The 25,612-nt window shown below is 30.5% G+C and overlaps 1 protein-coding gene across 1 annotated transcript in view; it reads left to right on the top strand.

The window, feature by feature from the left end:
* The window catches only part of LOC142330433 (H(+)/Cl(-) exchange transporter 7-like), a 55,930-nt gene extending 33,388 nt beyond the window's left edge, over positions 1 to 22,542 (top strand). The window contains exons 10-13 of the mRNA XM_075375669.1: positions 160 to 357; positions 9,680 to 9,763; positions 11,974 to 12,054; positions 22,373 to 22,542. Of these exons, the coding sequence (XP_075231784.1) occupies positions 160 to 357; positions 9,680 to 9,763; positions 11,974 to 12,054; positions 22,373 to 22,453 (444 nt within the window). The 3' untranslated portion in view covers positions 22,454 to 22,542. The remainder of the gene's footprint in view (positions 1 to 159; positions 358 to 9,679; positions 9,764 to 11,973; positions 12,055 to 22,372) is intronic.
* Positions 22,543 to 25,612: the final 3,070 nt, after the last annotated feature.

Consider the following 25,612-nt stretch of genomic DNA (forward strand, 5'->3'; position numbering starts at 1 on the left):
TATTTGCTAAAGCACTAAAAAATGTCAGTTATAGAAACTTTAATAATAATAATAATAATAATACAAAAAATAAATGTAAATGATTTTCAATGTATTTTAAACTTGTGTGATTTTGGTAATGCAATAAAATGATTTTTTTTCTGTTTGTTTTATTTCCAGCCTTGGTTTGAATCTCAAATCATATTTCTTGGATTGCCATTCATATTACCTGATCCTCCTGCTTTCTCATCTGAAGTAGCGGTGAAGCATATAATGTCCAAACAAGTCATTACTTTGTCTCCCGTTGTTTTTGCTGCTGAGATTTTAAATATTTTAACCAATCATGAACATGGAGTTTATCCTGTAGTAGACAAAACTGTGAGTAGAATATAAATTTTTTTGTGTTCAAACAGTTATGAAGTTTTAAATTTAATCAGAAAACTCTGAATAGTTTCTAGTTATCCAGTATTACTAATTTATTTTACAAATTACACTAATTTCAGTAATCTAGCAGTTTACTGAAATGTTATGAATTGTTTTGTTACATATGTGGACGTTTGATTGCTTTATGCAAATGGCACAGAACTTCCAGATAGTAATCCTTATTGCTACCCCCCCCCCTCAACTCTGATGGTGATTCACTTTTTCAGTATGTCATCAGTTGTTTTTTTATGTGCTGGAACATCCAGGACACTCAACATCTTCAATTCATCATGGCCCTCTTGGAAATATTTGTACACTTTTTTATCATAGAAGAACCACCAAAAGCAACACTCAATATTTCCATTTATTCACTTTATTCCATTCTTAAAGGCAAAATTTAATGCAAATTCCTTGTTCCATTTTTTCCACAATTTAAAAATCACTGACCGTACCAAAAAATGTGTAACCTTTTTGACAACCAGCAATAAACTAAGCATCTAATATGGCTACCAATGTAAAAATATGTTAGGGACAAGCGTACCAGCACAACAAAAAAAAAATTGTGACAATTGGACTTACACATCCTGGGAAATTAAAAAATTCTAAATATTTTTTTTATCAAACCTCATAGAACATACTGAACAATAATACTCCATCAAGTTCTCTCAAAAGCTTCGTGATATACAAAATTAAGTATTTTGTAAATTTAGAATGCTATGTCATTATTTGGGTTACATAAATTTAAAATTGGTATATCTGATTTTTCAGAAACAAGATATTCGATAACATCCTCATATTGTATTCTAGAGTATTTCAGGTGTTAGCTACTAATTCAAATTTCTGATGCAATGCCACATACCACACACAATCCACAAGGATGTGGTGTATCATTAGTTGGCAGTCACAGTGAATACAAGTGGGTAGATGGGTCTGATTCATTAGGTGTTCATGAGTAAGATTAGTATGCCCTATTTGCAAACAGCAAATAATAAACCTCCTCTTGATGGTTACTCCTGATTGAAAAGCTCCATGGCACACATTATTCTTGATGTATCAAAGTTTATTATCTACTGTAGCAGTCCAGTAACCTTGCCACTTTCCTTGAAGAGTGTATTTAACAGAATTAATAAAATCAGTAGTAGTAATACAAGTGGTGAAAGTGAGTTGACTACATGCATCTTTAGCAGCGGAATCTGTACATTCATTACCCGGGATTCCCACATGGCTAGGGATCCAGCAGAAACTCACATGTGTGTTGCGACAGTTCAACTCAGCAATTTAATTATGAATTTTGATGATGATTTGTGTCTAGAATACAAATCTTCTAAAGCCTGGAGTGCACTACGCGAATCGCTATAAATAAGAATGTGATGGTATTTTGGTTAATGATACTCAAAGACTTACTGATGGTGTACAGTTCAGCAGTGTAGACACTTGTAATACCAGGTAGACCAAACAAATCGGTTCTGTCATTAATTAAAAATGCGCATCTAGTGGTATCATTCTGTTTCGACCCATCTGTGTGTGCTACTGCATCTGGGGGGTTGTCTTGGATAGAAATTGGTAGAACATTTGCTAGGAGTTGTTGATTTTTAATTATTGTATATATGGTGAGGTCAAGTCTCCATGGACTATATGGTGGAGAAATAGGTGTGTCAAAAGTTAAAAGGTACAGTTAATGCTGGGTACGAACACCCATTGATGTTGTATAATGTGGATGGTCTTCATACCATTGTAAATGAGGGTTTTTTGAGGGCTGCTTTAAAAACCAGGTGATTTGGTTTTCCTTTAAGATGGGCAGAGTAAGATGATAGTAGCTGGTCCTGTCTATGCCAAAGTGATGGCTCACTGCCATCAACAAGTATGTTTATGACAGGGTTTGATCTAAAGACACCTGTAGGAAGACAAAGAAAAGCGTAGTGCACAGCATCCAGCATCTTAAGCATGGTATGGTGCACTGAAGAATAGGCGATGCAACTATAATCCAAACAGGACCAAATTAAAAAATAATAAAAGCAAAATACATAATCAGTCATCTCCCCACTTGGTGTTGCTAAGGACTCGTAATATATCTAGAATTTTTAAACATTTCACTTTTAACTGTTTTATATGTTTGACCCATGTAAGATGACTATCAAAAAAATAATGTAATAAAGTCAAGAGCTATTGGCTCGCTGTTCAGAAAGACTTGTGGAATAAAAGGATCTCTTAGGCGAGAAAAGACTACAATTTTGTTTCCTCAGGTAAGAATGTGAAGCCTGTAACCTTAGACCAAGATTCAAGGAGAGATGTAATATTCTGTAGTAGTCTCTCAGCTGTGGCTGTCAAACAGGTCTTGATATATTTAGCAAATTCATCAACAAATAAAGAACATGAAACAGGTGGCTGCACATATTTAGTAATGCTGTTGTTGATAGCTATAATAAACAAGGTGGCACTTAATACACTTCCTTGAGGCACTCAATTCTCCAAGGTGATGTTACTCAACACAGAATCTCCAACACGAACACAGAAAGTTTGGTCATTTAAGAAACCCCTAATAAAGGCAAGCATATTATCCATGATTCTCCAATCTTTAAGGGTATTTAGAATACCTCAACAGGCTGTGCTGTATGCCATCCTGATGTCAAAATAAATAGTGACAAGTAGTTGGGAGACAGAAAAGCATTTTGGATAGCTGTTTCTAGTGATACCAGGTGGTCAATGGAAGATCGTCCTTGGCAGAAACCAAATTGTTGTGGAGATATCAGGGCATGTTTCTCTAAATAGCATTTAAGGCTACGATTCACCATTCTCTCCATCACTTTGCACAAAATTCTTGTCAAAGCAATAGGGCAGTAGTCTGAGTAGCATGCTTTGTTTCTACCTGGTTTTTAAGTAATGGTATGATAGTGGCTTCCGACTAGACAGGTGGGAAGACTTACACTGAGAACACACATTATAAATACACAATAGGTTATGTAGTGCCAAATTGGGAAGGTTTGAGAAAACCATCGGGTTGCTCTAGTGGTGAATACGTCTTCCCAAATCAGGTGATTTGGAAGTTGAGAATTCCAGTGTTCAAGTCATAGTAAAGGCAGATTTGAATAGTGAACAACGGATTTGAATAATAGATCATGGATACCAGTGTTCTTTGGTGGTTGGATTTCAAACCACACATCTCAGGAATGGCCAAACTGATACTGCACTTCACTTACACTCATATATATCATCCTCATTCATCCTCTGAAATAATATCTGAATGGTAATTCCTTAAGGCTAAACAGGAAAAGAGAGGTTTAGTGGGAAGGTTTGAGAGCATACTGAGATGAATGTTGTACAGTCCAGGGGAGGTGTTATATATGTTCTTTAATGTCTGTGACAACTCATTGAATGTAAAGGGAGCATTTAATTCACTGACCGAATCACCAACTTTTAAAGATAGTATTTCCATCTGTATCTAATGTCTCTGAAATTCATTAGTCTATGTCGAAGTTAGGGACTTTGAATGAAAATTTCATGTTAGCTGTGATTGCAGAAGATGACATAAGAAGTTCTCCTTCATAAATAAGTCTAAGAATAGATTGTTTCTGATATCTGCAAATTGTACGAAGCTTCTTCCACACAGTAGGACATGGGAGTGACTTTCTCTTAGCATCAATGAATACCGGACAACATATTGCTCTAACCTTACGATTCAAATTCAGATCTTCATTTGTAGGTCTGAAGTTAAACTTAAACACTGCCTGCCGTAGTTTCCTAATATTGTTTTGATAATCATCATTCCAGCAGGGTATGGGCGGACGTCTTGGATTTCCTGATGTTTGTGAAATTTATCTACAAGCATTCTCAAGTACTAGGGAAGTAAAAGAGCTGAGTTTATCTAGGGCATCAGCACTATTATCATACTGTGATGGGAAGCCTTTATAATAACTGTTCTAATTTGCTGTCCATCTCTATGGTCTCTTGTTCACCGCGCAGTCAACACCAAAAGCAATAATAATTGGTTTGTGGTCACTGCTGTAAGTCATTACAAACAGACCAATTAAGACCAGGGAGTAAACTCAAAAAGCATAGGGAGAGGTAGATGTTGGACAAAGTACCAGTCAATGACAACATAAATGTGCATGATCCATCCATCATTCAGCAGACAATAAAGTGAGGCAGTCCAGTCCTGCCTCATTTTATGATATTTCCTCAAGGAGAACAAATTGTTGAGCTTCATGAAATGTGGTAGGTATTAAAATCCCCTACTATTAATGACAAGATGGAATTTGGACAAGGATCAAACTTGGAGTTTGGTGAGAGATATAGATTGCAGATGTACAATTTGAAAGGGACAGATTTTTATGGCACTGCAGACATGAGTAGCTACATTTTCTGCTGACAGTCATTCAGAATCTCTTATAACTACCAGGCTTATGTATTTTTTTTCAAATGGACCAACAGCTGCCAAAGGAATATTTATTGAAATTGACATATGGTTCTATGATTACTGGTGATATAGTAGACTATCAGCAGAGCACATGCATACTGGGGCTAGGGCTTTATAGAACTGGGTACACCCTGATGCCCAGAGAATTTAAACAATGTTTTCTGGGCACCCTACATACAGCTACTCACTACATAGTGTGCCATCCACCCATCAGCATGATAGTTTCCACCTTATGTTACAGTTGCATTTCATAAGGTGTCACAACACCACCGGGTGTAAGTGTAAAAAGGAACAGTGTAAGATGTTGTTTTATAGCTGTGCAAAAGTAAATATTGTAATTTGTGTACTGTTTGTGGTGTGGTGTATGTGTACAATGTAAAAGGTTGTGCTGCTCAGTGTGTAGTGAAAAGAAAAGTTGCATCAACCTTGGGATGCCAACCCCCAAAATCTTGAAGAGAACAACTTGATTTAAGATTCCCTGTTGGTGTTGATAGAAAAATTACATTTATATTTTTGCCTGTATATAAAATTAAGCATAAATTTAATAATTAAATAATAAAAAAAATAATAATAATAAAAATTGTTTATTATAATAAACAATTTTTTTCTTTTTAAGTAAACTTGAATGAAAAAAATAACATATATTATAACATTGAAATTGTTATTTTTAATTTTTTTTTTAAGAACTCTTTGGTTGGTACTGTTGCATCCTCACATATACTTGTTCTTCTTAAATATCGTATATTTCTGAACACAAGTAGGACACTAGAAGAAATTGACAATATTTATGAAAGTGAATTTAGAAAACAGATTAAAGCTGAGGTACATACATGTTTCTTATCTTTTAATAATTAGGTAAGAAGTAGTGTAACTTTTAACCCTTTCGCTCTTGTTGATCAAATAGAATTTGGTTTTTGGTTTCGTTTTGCAATTTGCACAAACAGGATGCAGTAAAATATGGTATACATTGTTGTTTTTTAAAAAAATTTCTTAAGGCTTCAATATTTAGGCCCTATTAAAACTGTGACATCTGGTTGTAAATACATACCTGGTACAATTTGGGTGTAACACAATTGTGACATTTGAGAATTTTCTTATTACCTATCACAAATCAAAGGTCTTGGGTGTTATTTGTTTGTAAACACAAATAATAACAAATATTTTATGTTTTTAAATTATTATAATTGTACAATCTACTTCACATTGAAATATTATTTTAATTCAACATATTGCCCGATAAAAAAAATAATAAAAAAATAAATAAAATAAAAATTTTATAAAAAAGTAAAGTACACAGCATCAAATTACAATTAAAAATAATAATGCAACATTAATAGAATGAATAGGTTTAAAAAATGTGTTTCTGTTGTATGAGAATTCACACATTTTTCATTATAATGAATCAAGAATTCAAATATTGCCAAACAGAAAAGCAAGAGATCTAGAACCTATTTTTTAGGAAGTGAATTATTTTTACACTCAAAACGATACTCCATCCAACTATTAACAATTAGTAGTTGTTATCTTGGTACCGGTATCTAATTGTAAATGGAGATCTTCTGGAGCATTTGGAATATGCTTGTTAAAGACACCTTTTGACCAAGAAGATCTGACTGAGGGAGTTGGTCTGTTTGCTGATACTTTTTCCTCTTCCTCGTTTTCTGAATCCAACTCAGCTGCTGCTGCTGCTGCTTCCTGGAGAAAAATTGCATCTGGTACATATTCATCATTGGAATCACCGCCTTCCAAATCTGAATTAGGGTAATCTAGAATGGAGATAATTGCATCATTGTAATGATTTTGCTGCCCTTCTGAAGTGAAAATATGCAGAAATAAATTAAGTACTATGGGAAATATTTATTTGCATCGAAAAAGTTGTACAACACAAAATAATTGGAAATAACAGGCATTATAAATTTCAAATAAAGCTAAATAATGAACAAACTATTGTCACAAAAAAATTAATTTAATTTCAAACAACACATTTCAAATATGACTTTTTACCTAGCATGTAAATCTTTTCTGTTGCAAAGTTGCATAAGAAAATATTACATCTAATCCCTTAATCTAATATTACTCTGTAAAGAACTTCAGCAATTAAATGAATATTTTTTTAGTAGAATGATATTTCAATGAATGAGGTAACAATTGTGACATACATCATACACTCCTACAGCTAAAAAACAATTGTGATACTTTAAATATTAAGTAAGTTTTTTCCCTCAAATTTGAAAGTAATGGCATTTTATACCTATCATTTAAAAATACAATCCGTTAGCTACTATTTTAACTAAACAAGAATGTTATTAAATGATTTTTATAGAAAATAAAAGTAATAATTACCTGCAAGATCCATCATGCATGTAAACAAAACACTTGTTCAAGTCAGAAGTCGATTTGCTGAAAGGGAAAACAAAATCTCCCTGTTCTTAAGTACCAACGTAAAAATACAATTCAATCACAATCATATGAGCAAGGAGGGAAAACCTTATGCAAAGTTGTTTAGACAAATTATCACTGAATAAAAATACTACTAGAAATGTGACACCAAGGGGCGAAAGGGTTAACTTCTGTAAGCCAAGTTCTCTAGCAAAATTTATTTTGGTCTCCTACAGCTACTTTTCAAGTAATTTAATATAAACGTTATATAAATAATGTTTTATATGTTATATAAATAAGTTAAAAATACCTTGCAATTTAAGTAATTGAAGGAAGTTAATAAAAATCAGTAATTACTGATAACTAATAACTAGATCAGTATTTTTTTCTGTAATTATTGACATTTTTCATATGTAACAGACAAGATAGTACAAGTTTTTAATAATTTAAAAAATCTAATAAATTTTTTACATATTTAAATACTTTTTTACATTAACTGTGTGTTGTAAATTTCATTTGTCAGTTATCTTGAATTTCATCAGTGGTGTATATCTATCAAATCACATATAGCTTATTAAAAATGTCTGACAAAATTAAGTTTAGTGTTAAACATAATTTGATATGATTGAAGGAAAAACAGAATGAAGATGAGCAGCATTTATCCATGCATTGAAAGATAACACACTTGTCATGAACAAATTTTTATCAATTAATATTGTTGGATCTAAAGAAAAAGCATTGGGCGAACTGTAAGTGTAGATAAACTAAAAAGAATTTTTGAATACTCTAATTTAAAAAAAGTTAAAAAGAAGATTGAAAAATGAAGATTGTGTTTTTTAACAAATGAAGAATGGGAGAAAAACTATATTATGTTAAAGAAATTTTAAAACTCTACCATCCAGCAAATACTTCGCTTAGCATTGGTAGAGGTAATGTTCAAAAAGACCATGAATTTTTAGAATCCAGTGTGAATATTCTTGTTCAATTATCTTTTTTGCCATCATCATTTTTGTCAATAATATCACCATCAAAGATAATCATTAACAGTAACTATAATCCAGCAGTTCTTCTTGATCATTCACTAGTAGAGATAAAGAAATGATTAAAAACAGATCCTATGAAACAGAAGAATTAGTTCCACTATCGAAAAATTGCAGCAACTCATCCTTATTAAACAGTTAAATTTAATAAGGACATAAAAGGGATATGAAGAGTTAAAAATAAACATTTTTGAGAATGAACTTTCACTACAACAAAATTAATAAAATAATAAATTTTAATAAATTTTCACTACAACGATTAATAAATTTTTTTTCCATTTTTCATTATGTTTAATTTCCATTTATTTTATTCCTGACATTTTTCAACTAAATGCAACAAACACAACTCATTTTGCTATTATAAAAAATAAAATAAAACAAATCAATAATATAAAATATAAATTAAAAAAGGAGTTCCTTTTTTCATTTATACTTTATATTCATAAAAATATGAGTATTAAAGAAAATGGTACAATATTTGCAACAGTACAACCAGCACTTCATTTTGCTTAACCTATCCTCTTCACTGCAGCTTTACCTCTTCCACCTCCATAAATTCTTTACTGTCTTCCACCTCTTCTTCTTTATTTAAATCTATTCTCTCAACCAAATTATAAATATCACTAATAAATTTGGAATATTATGTATCATAACACAGGCAACAAACATTTTAGGCACTTATCCATATTACTCTACAGAGATTGATTGAAATTGCAAACCTAATGAAGAGTCTCAAACTATTTAAAATTTAACTTGTAGATATAAGCGTAACTTCATGAAATCATGATCTGCTACATATATGATTTTAATCAGAACTCAAAACATACAAAAATGACAAAGTTGTAATTGAAAATTGTACGGTAAAACACAAAATGTTCACAATTTATCATTGCTTACCTAAGTAAGTAAAGTTATAAAGATAGATTTATGCCTAAAACCTTTCCCAAATTATTCAAATCATACCACTGGCTTTGAGGAGAATTATGTAAACTTTATTATAAACATACAAATGTACTCGTACATTCTGATATTAGATCTCAACACATGTGTGCTTGTGTGTTTGTGTTTTATGCAGTGTTAGGCATGGGGGAGGGGTGCAGATAAATTATATTATTATGCTGATAAATAGTACTTTAAAATTGATAATACACTAAGTAGAGCATCTAAAAGTTTGAAAATGGTGAATGTACCCCACTGGTACATTTTTAATATGGTTACATATTAAATAAAAACCCATCTACAGATAACTAATGTTTTTTATGCTGAACAGCTTTAAAAGATAATCAAATGTAATGAAACATTCAACCATATTTTCAATCTTGATTTTAAGTATGATTAAAAGGCTTTCATTATAAAATTTAAAAATGATTATTACTTTAGGGTTAAAAACAAAATTTATTAATTTAGAAAAATTCTAATAAATTGCTTTGCTTCCTTTGTGCAGGATATAAAACTGGAAAATTATGAGAATAATCAAAAACTCAATCTTGTAATGATAATGAATTCTTCCCCATATACTGTTAGACAGGTAATTGCAGCTAAAAATTAATTTAAATTTAAAATTGACAGTGGAACTTTACATACAGCATCGGCTGTTATGTTAAATTCCAGTATAGTAGTGTCTTTTCAGCAGTCGTAATAATTTACTCTACTAAAATTCCATTAATAAGTTTCTTTCAACTTCTTTAAATTTTCTCATCACTAAGTTGTTTCGTCATATAACCCACTCAGAAAGTTTACTACACAAATTTAATTTCAATGTAATTATTAATTGCTTTAAAGGAATTTTTAATGTAAATTTAAAGGATCATTTTAATTATTTTAAATGGTTAATCTAAATTTCTTTCAGAAAAGTGTTTGGTGAAGCAAAACCATGAACCAAACATAACAGGTGATTTGGTACAAAATATTTGGCCAGACCTTTGATGAGGATATTTAAAATTAAAATGAAGCAGGAATTCTTTGTAAATTAACATCAGATAAGATTAAGATTTAAAAATGAAAAATGCATTAGTTAAATTTTTTCAAACAAAAGATTTATAGTTTTTATTTATGCAAACTGATGGCAACTGAGAAAAGGAATAGTTATTAAGAAGAGTTAAAATCCCAGATGTTAAAAAAATTTTCTTCGAATGTATTTCAATGAAACAAATGTGGCTGCTAGCTTGTATGTTTAAAATGAACTCAGAAAGTAAACAAAGTTCTACTGTTGAAAAATGAAAAAATTTATTCCTTATTTAGAATTTCTACTTCAAAACTACATTTACTAAACATTACTCTAATTTTCTTGCTAATGAATTGTATAAGCACCTGCAGGCTATGGGTAAAGGAGTCAGTACAAACCTAAAGAATCACTATCAGTTGTAACATTTTAAAGAAAATTTTCTGTATTGATGGGGTGAATTTTGTTATAGTTTATTTATTAGACATAAAAAATTTCTGAATGACATTCAGAAGAATGTAATGCAACAGATGATAGCATTTTCCTTTAGAAAACACAACGTACAGACACTAATTTACCCAATGATGATGGAAAATTTGATGCCAGTGGATGACTAGGTGTACAGTTTCAAGTTTTGACTGGTTTAAAAAGTATTGAAAACCGCAGCAAAGTAAGTAAAACCACAGAGACAGAAGCTGAATGCTGAAGAAGAGAATTAACAAGTGTTGATGTCAACATGTTATGTTTATTACTAAAATACTAATAAGATACCAAAAATACATTTATTTTAAATATCTTCATTTATAAATAAATGTAATTAATAAAAAAATGTAATGAATAATTATCATTTTTAATATTTTTATTAGCAGATTGGGCTGTATTTTTTTCCAATTCAGCATAAAAATGTTGTGCATTACCTCTAGTAATATTAGTCAAATGTAATGCCAGAATTCATTCAGTTCCTTCAATGATGAGATTGAGTTCCACCACATATAACAAAATGAAAAATAAACTAAAATTAACTACTTTCATGTTGGTCTGTAGAATTTTCACTGGTAAAATTTCTGTAAAGGTTAACATAGAGGAACACAAGTTGGTATTGTTTCAAGTTTTCAAAATTTCCTGTTCCTTAAACTACTTCAAATGTTCCTATGTACTCTTTCAGGATACAGGTATTTCCAACTGAATTTTCTCCTTATTATTTGACAAGATTTAAATCAAATTATAATTAGAGAAAGATAGTAACACTTATGATAACAAGAGTTTATTTTCTAGGTTGCTTACCATTCTTTATACTTTTCATTCATTAAAGTTGGTAAGTTCAGTTGCAGAAAGGGTTGGAAAAATGTTATGATAAAAGTTATTAGGAATTTATAAAAAAAAATTACAACAGAGATTTGGCTACAGTTTTCTTGATGGTTATTACAGAAGCAAGGCCATAGTTTTTTTAAATATCATGTCAACTAGAAAAGTACTTAATATTGAAATAATATCAAAGTTCAGTAAATAATAGTACATATTTAATAAGTAACATGAACCACATGTTCAACTATTTTGGGACAAATAAAGTTGCTGGTTTACATAATATTTTCAACTGGTTCACATCTTATGAGATGTGGTACTTGAAAATAAAAAATGCTGAGAAATGCAATTCTTTGAATTAATCTAAACTTTATGGTGACTAACTTACATGGTGAGTTAATTAACTTAAGAAAACAACTTTTTTTTAACTGAAAAAATAATTTAGATTGATGCATATTTGACTTTTTTCATGATATGTTTATTTTTTTCTTTAGAATATGTCATTTGAACGTGCATTTGTACTATTCAGGAATCTGGGATTAAGACAGCTTGTAGTTGTTGATTCAAAATATCAGGTAATGTATTCTTAAAATAATTTTTTTGTTTTTTTTTATGAATATCATTTTTGCAGCATACTCAACACTTCAATGCATAAATAAATGTTTTTTCGCATTTCCTGTAAAAATTTCATTTTTAAGTATTACTTTCTATTTTTTTTATAGGCAGTAGATGTTTAAAATTCTGTAATTAGAAGAATACAATAGCCAAACTTTATTTAAGTAGATTACATATCTTCAGTGCAAAACTTCTACATGATATTTGAAGTTAAACTGCAGTTGGCTGCTTCATATTGGCACAGCATGATCAATGCCATTAAAATCATTAAAAGATGTCTTGGAATCATCTAAGATTATTGAAGGCTTACAAACTGTATTTCTAAATACAACTGATAGGAATTTGTAGAGCTAGAAAAAACTTCCTCAGCAATATGGAAAAACTTCCTTAGTGTTGACAATCCTTATATTCCTCAGCCTCTCTATATTTCTGTATACTTACTGATCTTTCTCAGCTATAACACCTACCATCTACCAATTTCTCATCTACCATCAGCCTTTGGATATTTCTCTCCTTTCATTATATGATCCAGATGTCTGATCTTTTTGTATTTTCAAAACTTCACTGCTAGAGCAAACATCTCTGTGGCATTCATAAAAATTTTTCTGTGATGTTCTCATGGCAATTCACTGATCTACAGGTGCATACACTCATCTACCTAAGTCACACATCACTTGCGTTGTTTGGTGAGACCTAACTACATTTTGCTTTTAAATTACAAAAAAAAGGAAATATTATTTTTAATTTATATTTCACTAATAGAGCATTTTTTTTATTACTGTTTATTTAACTTGATGTAAGTAAAAAATCAACATTGCATTTCTTATTTTCTTGAAAAAAAAAACTCTAAAACATATGAAATAGTATTATTATTTTACATATTATTAAACATCTATTTTAATTTTATACTTGGAATTACTAAAGTAATCATTATGAAATTGAATAATAAAACTTATTCAATTTATAAAAAAATAAACTGTAGATATTATTAGTTGGTTTATTTATGTAAAATCTTATATAAGTATAAAGTGTAGATGTTGCATCGAGTATGTGTATTATGTTTAAGAAAAAGAAAAATAATAATCCCGTAATATACTTTTACACAAATTATATTTTGTTCCAAAAACATAAATAAAAATAATATATTAACAACAAAAACTTATGAGGCTGTTTTATTAAATTAGCTTATCATTTTATAAAATTATTGTCCTTATCTACTCATCTAAATTAAGGTCTACTGGGCAAAGGTTGAGGACATAAGTGGTTAATTTAAGTTGATTATAAATGTTCTACTTCAGCAGTTACACATACACATAGACTGTGGCTTTTTTTCTTAGTTGACCGAATGCACACATTTTTTTCTTCTTGGGCTTGCTCAGATGAGCAAACCACAGGTCATGCAGGTTTTTAAAATCTTTGATGAAGTATGATAAATAATTTTTCAATAGGTGATCTGTAAATCATACTTATTAGTTTAGGTAATTATTCGACTTTTAGTTACACAAGGTGTGTTCAAAAAGTAATGACATTTTTTGTTTTTTGGAAAGAATTTTGTTTATTCATCTACATTAATGTTATCCTGTTCAAAATAGTCCCCATTAGATATTATACACTTATGCCAGCGTTTTTTTTCCAATCCCCGAAACACTTCTGGAACTCGATCTTTGTAATAATGTTTAGCTCTTTCAGCCAAATCTCATCAATGCTTGTAAAACGACGGCCCTTTAAAGTTCTATATTTTTGGGAATACAAAAACGTCACACAGGGTCAAGTCTGGCGAATATGGTGGCTGAGGTATCATACAGTGTTGTTTTTGCCAAAAAAATTGACGAACAATTAATGAAGTGTGAGCAGGCGCATTATCGTGGTGTAAAAGCCATGAATTGTTTCGCCACAAACCCGGGGTTTTTTCGGATTGCTTCACGCAAACGGCGTTGAACTTAGGTAATACTCCATATTAATCGTTTTATTTAACCTTGTGGCAAGAACTCATGATGCACTATGCCGTTAAAATCGAAGAACATGGTGAGCATAACCTGCACATTCGACCGTACTTTTCAAGCTTTTTTCGGTCTGGTGATCCAGAATGCCTCCACTGGGATGATTGAGCCTTAGTTTGACATCATATCCGTAAACCCATGTTTCATGGGTTTACGTGTCGTAACCCTGTTACAACACGTTTCAGTAGTTCAGCATCGTTGTTGACTTCATTTAGCGACTCCTGACCAACTTCCAGTCGCCGCTGTTTTTGTTCGGATTCAACAATTTTGGAACAAATTTTGATGTCACACTTTCCATACCCAAAACATCAGAAAAAAATTTTATGGCATGGCCCAATTGATACCCCAACATTATCAGTGACTTCTCTGATTGCGATTCGGCGATCATTTATTATCATTTCTTTCACTTTTTCCACGTTTTCATCAGTTATTGATGTGCTAGGGCATCCAGGGCGCTCGTCATCTTCAATGTCTTCACAACCTTCTTGGAAACGCTTATACTACTTGTAAGCCCTTGCTTTACTCATAGCAGACTCACTAAAAGCAATATTTAAAATTGTTCAATTCTTTATTCAATTTTTATAGAAAAAAAATTAATACAAATTCTCTGATCCGTTATTTATACAAATAAAAAATCGCCGATCGTACCAAAACACGTGTTATTTTTTTGACAGCTGACAACAGACTAAACATCCAATATGACTAAAAATGTACAGATACTTTTCAGACATGTTTACCTATACAACAACGAAAAATTCCTGAGAATCAGACTAATGCAACCCGCGAAATTTTAAAATTCTCGTTACTTTTGGAACACGTCTTATATTAGTCAGAAATAGTTTTAAATCATTTTATTTAAAATAACATCTTGAAAATATCAATCCCTTTCAAAATATTGTCCATTAGATTATATCCGTTATCCCAACAGTTTTTTCATTGTTTGGAACATTTTTTATATTCTTTTGAACTAATGCTATTAAGTCCCTCCAGCAATATTTTCTTAACCTCTTCTATGTCCTGAATATGCTTTTCTTTTGGTTTTTCTTCATTCTTGAGAATAAGAAGTCATAGGGGGCTAGGTTGGGCATGTAAGGGTATTGAGAAACTGTTTTCATTGTTTGTCAAAAACTGGTTGATTTTCATCACTGTATGGGGAGGCACATTGTTATGTTGAAGCAGCCAATCTCCAAATCACTACAATTCAGGTCGTCATTTTTATCACTGCTTCTTACAATCAGTTCACCACTTGCAGATAGTAATGCTGGTTCACTATGGTGTCCAGAGGAATAAATTCAATGTGAATGATTCTTTTGATGTTAAAAAAACAAACTGTAATGTACTTACATTTGATTTCACTTGCTGTGTTTTTTTTGGTTTGGGTAATGAAGCTTGACAAAATGACTTTAATGACTCTTGACATAAATTTGGAACTGTTTGTGCCTGTCCTGGTACACACTCAGGCAGTTCTCCCTTTGGTCATCGGAAAGCAGTTGTGGAACAAACTTTATGCGATGAAACTCCAGTAATTTCTTCCTGTTTATTGATTGTTCTGCAATGATCAAACATGATGGCATTGCACATGTTTTGAACATTTTCATCCTTTCTGTTGAGGAACGACCTGAATGGGGTTCACCTTCAAGTGACGTTTTGCCACTTCTGAACTGAGCAAACCACTTGTAAATTGTTGCCTGGCTTAGAGCTTCCTTCCCATAAGCTTCCCAAAGCATTGAAATTGTTCCTGCTGCTGTTTTCTTAAACAGGAAACAGAATTTGATGTTTGTATGTTACCCTTTAAAGTTAGCCATTACAAAATCACTGAGAGCGTTGGAAGGGACTTAAGAATACAGTCACTCTGTCTGCTATGATGGTTTCTCATGAACACTATCTGGCCAACTGAACAGGGAGAGTGTCTATAAACATACCTAATAGGAGAGGGCAGCAATGCCAACCCATTTGCATTTGGAAAATAATTATTCTTTTTATGGTTACCCCCTTTATTGTTTGGGTATTACCACAACATTGAGAAATCTACAAAAAAATTCAACCCTAATCATTTGTTAACTAGGATGATATTATCCACTTCCCATATTTTCTATATCAACAACTCAATTAAGTTGGAGAATGTTGTTATCAAAGGCTCTTTTTTCTGGTATATCATCTATAAGTAAATGCATTATTAAAGAACTAATACATTTTTTAGCTTTGTTTTTAACAGGATACTTATTTCTATTTGTTATGACTTTGCACGATGTAAACATTGAGCTGCATATAGTTCATTCTTAACATTTAATATTAAATTAAGATATCTGGTCTCTTTTCCCATATTGTATGTAGAAGTCAGTGATCAGTTGTTAGTAATTATGCATTGTTATGTTCCTCAATTCTACTAAAATTTGTTTTTAGTGTTGGCATTATTTTGTATCTTATACAGATCAAGTTATTTACTAGAGTACACATCTTTGTATTTGTAAAGAATTTTTTGAATCCGCATGTTATATAAATTTTTATACCCTACTTCCCATATAATGCTCCAATTTACATGTTTCCCTAAAAAGGTATGCAATAATTAAATTCATAAAATTGCAAATTTTCAAATTCGCTTGGTTGCAAATTTGCTGATTTTGGTTGCAAATGTTGCTAATTTTGTACATATTTACAAAGGTTCAAAATAATTTATCAATAAAATCAGTACTGTCTGTTTTTCTTTTTTGTCCTCTATTAGATTTGTTGACAAATCATGGGCTTGCACAAAGGTATGAGATTGTTATTTAAACATTGTTGAAACAAATATTTTTGAAGTTATCTATCTGTTTCTGGAATTTAAACTGGAATTGTAATTCATAGAAAAACATTTTATGAAATAAATCTTTGACAATTATTGTTTCATAAGAATTTGTTCATAGTTTTGTAGAGTTCTGAAGCCAAAAGATAAAAGTACATAGGTTAAGAGAGAGGAAGAGAAGAACATTCAAATCAACGTTCACCAACCATGATAATGTCAAACCAAAAGCTGTTGTGTTATGTACATAGTTTAATTCAGTATATCTATTAATTTGTTAGTGCAGCTCTTGCAATAACAATAAATAAGCCATAGAATCAATTATATAATATAATACAAAAAGTGTTTCTAAATTCTGATGATTCACATCTAAAAGTGCTTTTTAATTATATCAGTGCATATATAGTAACACTTATATCACTTTCAAATAATTATAAAATCCAGTTTTCTTGTATTTCACTGCTATGATAAATGTGATCAAATTATTTTATTATTAATTTGTTGGTAAATTTCAATATTTTATTAGGGCCTGATTTTTTTTCTTGCTTTTTACAAATTGCTTTCTGAATCTCTTTAAGTTTTACCTAATAGTGATGATAACAATGAATGATATTTGTTGTTACTGGATACACCAGTGTAGTGTTCATATCAAGGTTTCCTAATTTCTTTATTACCATTAACTGAGGCCTGCTTGTGTTTTGTAGCAGTTTCAGCTATTTATTTTTACCATATTAATTACAAAAAGAAAATTACAGTATTCCGATCACAACATGAGTATGTAATATTTTATTATAACTATAACTGGATTGAAATATTTCTGTACTATTGTGATTGTTTTAAATCAGTTGATTATCCAGAGAGAAAAACATTTTTTTCACTTTAAACAGTACAAAACCTAGCCACCTATGCTGATTTGAATGGTGTTATACTTTACAAAATCAGTTGTGTAGACTTTCCATTTAACAGAAGTCTCCTCACATACCATTCATGAACCTATTTACATTCCTAACAATGAGCTATCCAGCTCACCAAGATTCTTGGTAATTTTTACACTTAATGATACTGCTGCCTAGACAGTATTACATGGAAAGTATGAGTGTTTCGTGTAGCCTTTTCATTAAATTCAGCAATCTAGTCAGGCTAAAAATAGTCACAAATTCTTGAAACAAACACTTTTCAGACCTGTTCTAAAATTTGGTCAAGATGAAATAGGTCATTTCCTGTCCTTCATTCTGTGTTAATTATAAAGTAAATGCGACAGTTACATTCTTGTTTTATGCCCTTTTTTATTGCTTGCCTTCCTTATTTTCTGTCTAAATGTAATTACATGATTTATATACAAATTATAAACAACTCTTTCTTCTGTACATTTAAATTTTGTAGCATGATGTAATTTTACACTTAAGCATCAATGCTATTCTCCAAATGCTTTTTCAAGATTAAAATTGTTATGCATGAAGTTTGCTTTTTTCAATCTTCCGTATACAACTGCCTCACATGCTCACGTATGACTAGCATCTTTTTTTTCTCAAAAAACATGAAAATTTATACATGCATGTGATGTGAGGTTCAAGTAGAAACCTATATCCATATTATATTACACATCATGATATAGCATTTATTTTGATCATCTAATAAGTTAATTGATAATAAAAATTAATATCATAAAAAGTGTACAATTTATTTTGATCAGCTACAAAAGTATGAGTTGCAGCCATTATTAATACAAAATTGTCTGATAGCTCTGTAGAGCTCTGAATCATTTTTCAATGATTCAGCCCTTATTTCCAGTATTTATAGCCTCAGAGAAACAGTATTCATTCCTTTTAGTCAAATAAAGATTAAGTAGCATTCAGTTTATACTTTTATCAAGCTAGTAAAAAAATGAGTTTTGAAAAATGTTTTTTTAATTTACTGATGAAAAATTGAAACTTATTGGTGAAGCTGAGGAAATAGGTAATTCACAGCAGACTATTAATATGACATTCTGGAATCATGTACAATAGACTGAAAAAACAAAAAGGAGACGCTTAAGAATAGTAATACGAGTAAAAGAGCATTTCACGATGATATACAGAAGTTTCTACAAATAGAAGAGCAGCTATTTTTTTACATTCAAGGCAGGCATCAGAAAGGTTTTGGTTCATCATGGAAATGACACAGTTATACTACACAAATAACAAAGGAACTTTAAATATTAAATGAAGATTTGAAAGTAAGATGTAAAGACTGTCATTTCATGAGTAAGATAGACTGTTCATAAGAAAATATGTCTATTTGCTTTATGCCTATGAAGAAAAATTATTTGTCTATCAGAGATATAATTAAAATGCTAATATCTGAAGAAATTTGTCTTAGGCTTTAGTCTTCTGAAAAGATTAATTCAGTTATGAGAAGAAAATTATTTAAAGGGCAAATAGGAAATGAAAATCAAATCTTGGTTTACTTCAGAATGTCATCAGATTCAGCAGTTAACATCATTGGGAATAATACTGTTCATCACATACAAATCACACGAATGCGTATATCTACATACATATCACTGCTTTTGAGAAGCAGTGAAGTTTTCCATCTAACACTGCTTGCAGATGAAAAAACTTCTGCCATTATTGTATTTTAAAGAAAACCCCTTTCAAAGCAAAATAAATTACCAACCTATCTAATTGTCTGAAAGCAAAAAATTAATGGATGAACAATGCTTTAGACTAGGTTAAAAATGTGTAGGAGCATCATTGCACTGCTTTTTAAAAGTAAAAAGTATGTAAGTAATGAAAGATTCCACATACATGTCACAGATGAAGTAAACAGAGAAAATTCTTAAAGAAATTCTTTAATTTTTAAAGAATGTAAAACAGAGCCAATAGGTATTCTTAATAGAATGACATCTTTACTCTAGGTCCAAATTTTCTGCTCCTGTACTCCTGCACTTTTTTTTGGAAGCAAATCCATTTTGCTGTCTCCCTCTTGTTTTTTTTTTTTTTTTTTTTGGGTGAATCTTCTTTCTTTTTCCTGTTTAGCCTGCTTGAATTACCGTTCAGGTATTAATTCAGAGGATGAATGAGGATATGTATGACTATAAATGAAGTAAAGTCTTGTACAGTATCAGTGTGACCATTCCTGAGATGTGTGGTTAATTGAAACCCAACCACCAAGGAACACCAGTACCCACGATCTAGTATTATTCAAATCCATATAAAAGTAACTGCCTTTACTAGGACTTGAACAGTGGCACTCTCAACTTCCAAATCAGCTGATTTGGCAAGACGTGTTCACCACTAGACCAACCTGGTGGGTTTTTGGGTGAATCTGTCTTTTGATAGATTTTAGACTTTCTTGACCATAATAGTCTTATTTCTTCTACCTTCTTCCTTTCCTAATGTCTATAACTGTTCTGATCATCTAATACTATTATTCTAGTTAATAATTGTTCTAATTTATTATTTTTATTATTAATAATATTGATGATGCTTAATATTTCTAATATTTATATTTTATTAGATTTTTTCTATACATATAACTAATATATTTTTTTTAAATTCTGTGTTATATCTGAGCATATACTTAAAGTCTATTTAAATTCCTAATTATAAAATCATTTGATCATTAATTTTAATATAAAAATTAAAATCTATTTTATGTGATGTATGAATATAATTACCTGAAGTTAAGAATTCTGCTTTATTAACATTTATAAACCGACTTGCTTATTCATAAACCATTTTAATTCGTTTAATAAGTTTGACAAATATTTTACAAACAATTTGTTCATTGATCACAGGTAGAAATAATAGGTTAATTATTCCAGTAAATAAATCATTAGTTAGAAAAAACAATCAAATTATTTTTCAAAAGGAAATCTATTTGTACTTTTTTTTTAAAGAACTGTTATTATCATTTATTCAGCAAATACTATATTGTATCAAATAAATAAATTTTAATAAAATATAAAATTAATAAAATAATCGACTGCCAATCAGTATAAAAATCATTTTTGGTTTTTCACAGAACACTTTCACTCTAGTCACTATTTTTTCAGCTGGATATCAAAGCACTTAAAGATTACATAAAATCTATGTAAAATTAATGGTGCAGTACACATAATGTGAAAACACATACACATAATGGTTTTGGTTTTTAGATGTGAATATAATGACTTTGAACTTTAGCCTATTTTAGCCTTCATATTAAGTCTGACTGTTAGTTTCATCAACTATTTTACAGTAATACTATTTTAGAATAATTCTTCTCTGATGTTAAAATCCACATCAACTCCTCAAATAAATATTGATAGTTGTGCAGAGGCATCAGTATGCCATCCAAAGCAATTAAAAATGCTTCCAATTTAGGAATCTTCTCTTTTAAATGTTTTTTTTATATCATCAGCCAAAATTTCTATCCGTTTGACAACAGTACACCCTGACTAACTAATATACTCAGTCTTTTTCTTTTCATAACATATTCAACTCACACAATATTCAGCTGACATTCTTTGATAAATTTTCTTTCACCAAATAACTTAGAATGATCAGTAATTTTTTGCCTACCACAAAGCTGGCTTTAACAGTGATGTGGTGCTGCATTCTTTGCTTGTTGAAGATGTGTATCCAAGTTCTTCTTCAACTTCTGTATTTCATCTTTTTGTAGTTGTCAATCAGTTTTTTGGGCTCTGCATGTCTCAAAATAAAGTAGCTCTTCGAGTTGTATTCTTTGTTGGCAGATACAAGTTCAGTGCACAGCAAACAAACAGGCAAACCTTAATTCAGAACACAACATCAGTGCAGGCACAGAACGGAACACAATATCAATGCTCTGAACAATGCACAACACCAACGCAAGTACCAAAGTAACATGTTCACACAAATTGCTAGACAAAGTGAGAAAGAAATCTTGGTGGAAAAAAATATAGTGTGTTTTACACAGGTCACACAACATCAGCATAATGAGAGTTAGTAGAACACACCATGTTTTCTTTGAATATTAATCAGACAAACTTTGCTGAAATAGGTTCAAAAGAACCAAGCTGGATCAAAAGAAGTAGAGGTCCAGATTCAGACCATGGCCCTGGAGTTGCCTATATGTGATCTAACAGCATGAAAAGCCTTAGATATTTCTAAGGTAAGATGCTACAGTCGTCCATTTATTTTCACCTAAATTATCATCAAACTGAGATAACTGTAAATGCATTAATAAAGAAAAGTTTGTAAATATATATATACGTATATGTAAGTTAGAAAGTATATCACAATAAATTTTTCAGATATAAACCTCAGCAGTGTGTTATTTTTTCTATATTAAATTGACTATAAAACATATTAAATTATTTGGCATCATTCTATAATATTTACTTTTTTTATTTATCTCTTAATGCTTTATAAAATTATTTCTTAATTACTTAATGTTTCAGAAACTAAAAAAATTTGCTTTAATGTTTACTATATCTTCTATTATTTAATTAAAAAATTAAGACTTTAATCTGTTAATATTTGTTTTTTTTTTTAGATTCTTGGTATTGTTACACGGAAAGAGCTCGCTAGATATCATGCAGTAAAAGATGGCATTATAGAATTACCTTTAATATAAATTTTAAAAATGCTTATTGAAAAATAAATTTAAAAAAAATTATAACTTTTTTTTATTATATAAAGTATTGTTAATTTCCTTTGTAAAATAAAAATTATGTAAAGCATTGTAACTCCTTGTAACGAGTTAATAATTGTGTGAGTATTTAATTCTGCAATTTTGTAGTTCTGCTGTTTACAAAAAGTAAATACAAGTTGATCAGTAAAAATTTTATTGATTTCACATAATTACACTTGTTTCTTATCCATTTTTACCTAAAAATTTCCCAAATATTTTAAATTTGTATGGATTTGATAATAATGTTGACAAAATGAAGAGTGACCTACTTTCTCATCTGAAAAAAATAAATTTTAAGGAAAATAATTTACAAAAAATTTGATAGCAATATTTTATGAAATAACTTTATTCTGCTAATTTCTTTTTTCAAATTTCTTTCACCACAAAAAAGTTTTTTTCTCAGTTTGACGATTTGACACTATTCTCCACTTCTTTTTAATCTGTTTATTACTTGAACTCAACATATTTGTTATCAGTTTGTACATTTGATAACAAATGTATTCCTTGCTTGTGCCGGTGTGCTTTTGATTAACTCTGCAATACTTCATCAATTCTTTGTAATTTTACTACCTAAATTACACAATTCTCTATTCTGATATTTTGTATTTTTTAATTCCTGATTATCCACCTATCTCCCACATTTCTTTATATTTGTTTTAGTGTTATTTATTTTCCAAGAAGATTTATCCCCTGCAATATATGCCATTCAACGTTTCTTCTAATCCATTTTTGGTTTTTACCAAAAGAGCAAAGTTATCAGAAAATCTTAACAAGGGTATTTTGTTCTCAAACTTTTCCTTCAAGTCATGTATAGGTTTATCTATTTAAAAATTGAAAAGTAGCTGTTGGGAGAAATTGTACTCTTATAACTGCTTCCAGATTCTTGTACAGATTATGAGTAATATTTCTTTCCCTATATTTAAGAGCCATAATTTCCTTAAAATTTTAACCAAATTATTCCATTCTATATTACCAGACACAAATGCCATTTAGGTGGCTTTATTCTTTTTAAGCCTGCCTTCTAAAATTAATCTAAGGACCAGAATGGCCTTTCTTGTATTATGCACCTTCTGAAATTGAATTGATCATCATTCACTCAATATGTCTTTTTTCTTACATTCTATTTGCCAGTCAACTCTATCATGAGAAGTTAATCTGAGTGCGCCAGTTCTCAGATTTAGCTTCTCCTTTCTATGGTATATATAAGTATTAAAGAGTAGTATCAGATTAAGGTACATCATCAATTTTTACTATTTTATTCTTGTTTAATTACTTCAGAGCTGAATTAAATTCAGATAATGATGTAGATTTTCCCCTAAAAACAAATTTCTTTCTCCTCCTTTAGTACTTTATCGGGTAATTTTTCTTCTCTGAACAGCCCTCTTGTATATTGCTACCACTCTTTATTCTCTCTGTAGAAATTATTTTCCGTTCATACTTCTGATACTAGTACATTTTGGCTTCATTATTCCAAAGTTTTCTCTTATTTTTTCTATATGTTATATCTTCCTTTCCAGTAAAAATATTTTTCTGTACCTCAGGACATCTCTATCCCAACCAGTATTCTTTTGCCACCTTATACTTCCTATTACATTTAATTTCTTATGTCTATTTAACTTTCTTACTGAAGCATTTTTAAGTTATTATACTTAGTGTTCACCCATCAGTTTCAATTGTTTAAAATCATGAACTGTATAAAGGCACATATCAATGAATAATTGTCTCCACAAAAATCTTGTAATTATATATACTGCATCAATGAAGTATTGAATACAATAAAAGACAGTTTAATAAGTGAATTGTTCTCTGGTAGTCCACTTTTTAAAAATCTTCATTAATCTCTTTAATAAAAGAACTAGAAGAAAATTTTGGCTAGCAGCACCCTTTTGGGCTTCCTAAGCACACTGAAAATAGGATTAGTTCAGCAACAAGGGTGGTCCCTACTGATGGATAGATTGCAAACAGCAATAGAAGGCTTGAGCTGAATGCAGAAAGTGCCTCAGCTATTACTTTGGTTTTTTGTGAAACCCCTGGGTAGTAAAAATGATCCCTTTAATATTCCAGAGGTTCACAGGATACTATTTCATTAAGCTTCAATAAAGGAGTAGCTACTAGCTACTGTGCTACATAACAGAAGGTTGCAGCATGGCACCACAGCTGCCATGGTACGGTAGCGACTGTGTTAAGTCAGCTGACTGAACTCTCATTTCACTTATCCAAGAAAGAAGGAATAAAGGATAAGTGTAATGAAGGGAACAAACAACCTATATGTGGACAGTCTGTAAAAGAGTATTTTACCATCTTTCCTTTAATGAGATTTATCCCTATAGGGCCCCACTAAATTGTGCCATTGCAATCACCTGCCTACCATTAAGTATGCAATTATCCATAACCTATGGTAAACCAGGCATGAAGTATGGAGAATTAGTTGTCATTTTGGTAGACCACAGGCTATTTTGCTGTTATTTACATGTCACTGTAAGTTTCATAACAAGATTTAGTGGTGTTCAGAGAAAACCTCACCATTGATATCATATATTAAGTCTAAGTGATAAAATGTATCCAGGATTCTAAAGAATAGATACACAAGGCAGATACTTTAATAATTTAAATTATTACAAACTAACTCTGCAGCAGATGCAATGGGATTGCCATAAAAATTATCTTTTGCTAATATTCAGATTTAAAACCTTGGGTGTGAGCTGCCATATTATAATAATGATGAGTTGAACGACATAATTTCTTTAAAGATATCAAACCCTACATTAGCTGTATGAACCAGCAATACACAAATATAAAAAAATATACCTCAAACAAGATAAAAGTCATCAATATGCCTTGTAATAGCAGTGTTTATCATAACAAACATCTAATGTCAAAAATACATTGTGGAAACAAATTCCAGAATGGTGGCGGTAGTGTCTGGCTATTCATTGAAAATGTTCTGGGTAACTGTCTTCCCATTTCAAAAACTGCCTCTACGAATACTCGCTGAACAGCACACTGATAAATATTCGTGTACATGAGTAAAGTTTTGTTTTGAGGTAAATTGGTAACTTGTATATAAAATTTATTTCTGTGTAATAATGCTGAACAAACAAT

Source organism: Lycorma delicatula, chromosome 9 (genome assembly GCF_047948215.1).
Source record: "Lycorma delicatula isolate Av1 chromosome 9, ASM4794821v1, whole genome shotgun sequence".
NCBI lineage: Eukaryota > Metazoa > Arthropoda > Insecta > Hemiptera > Fulgoridae > Lycorma > Lycorma delicatula.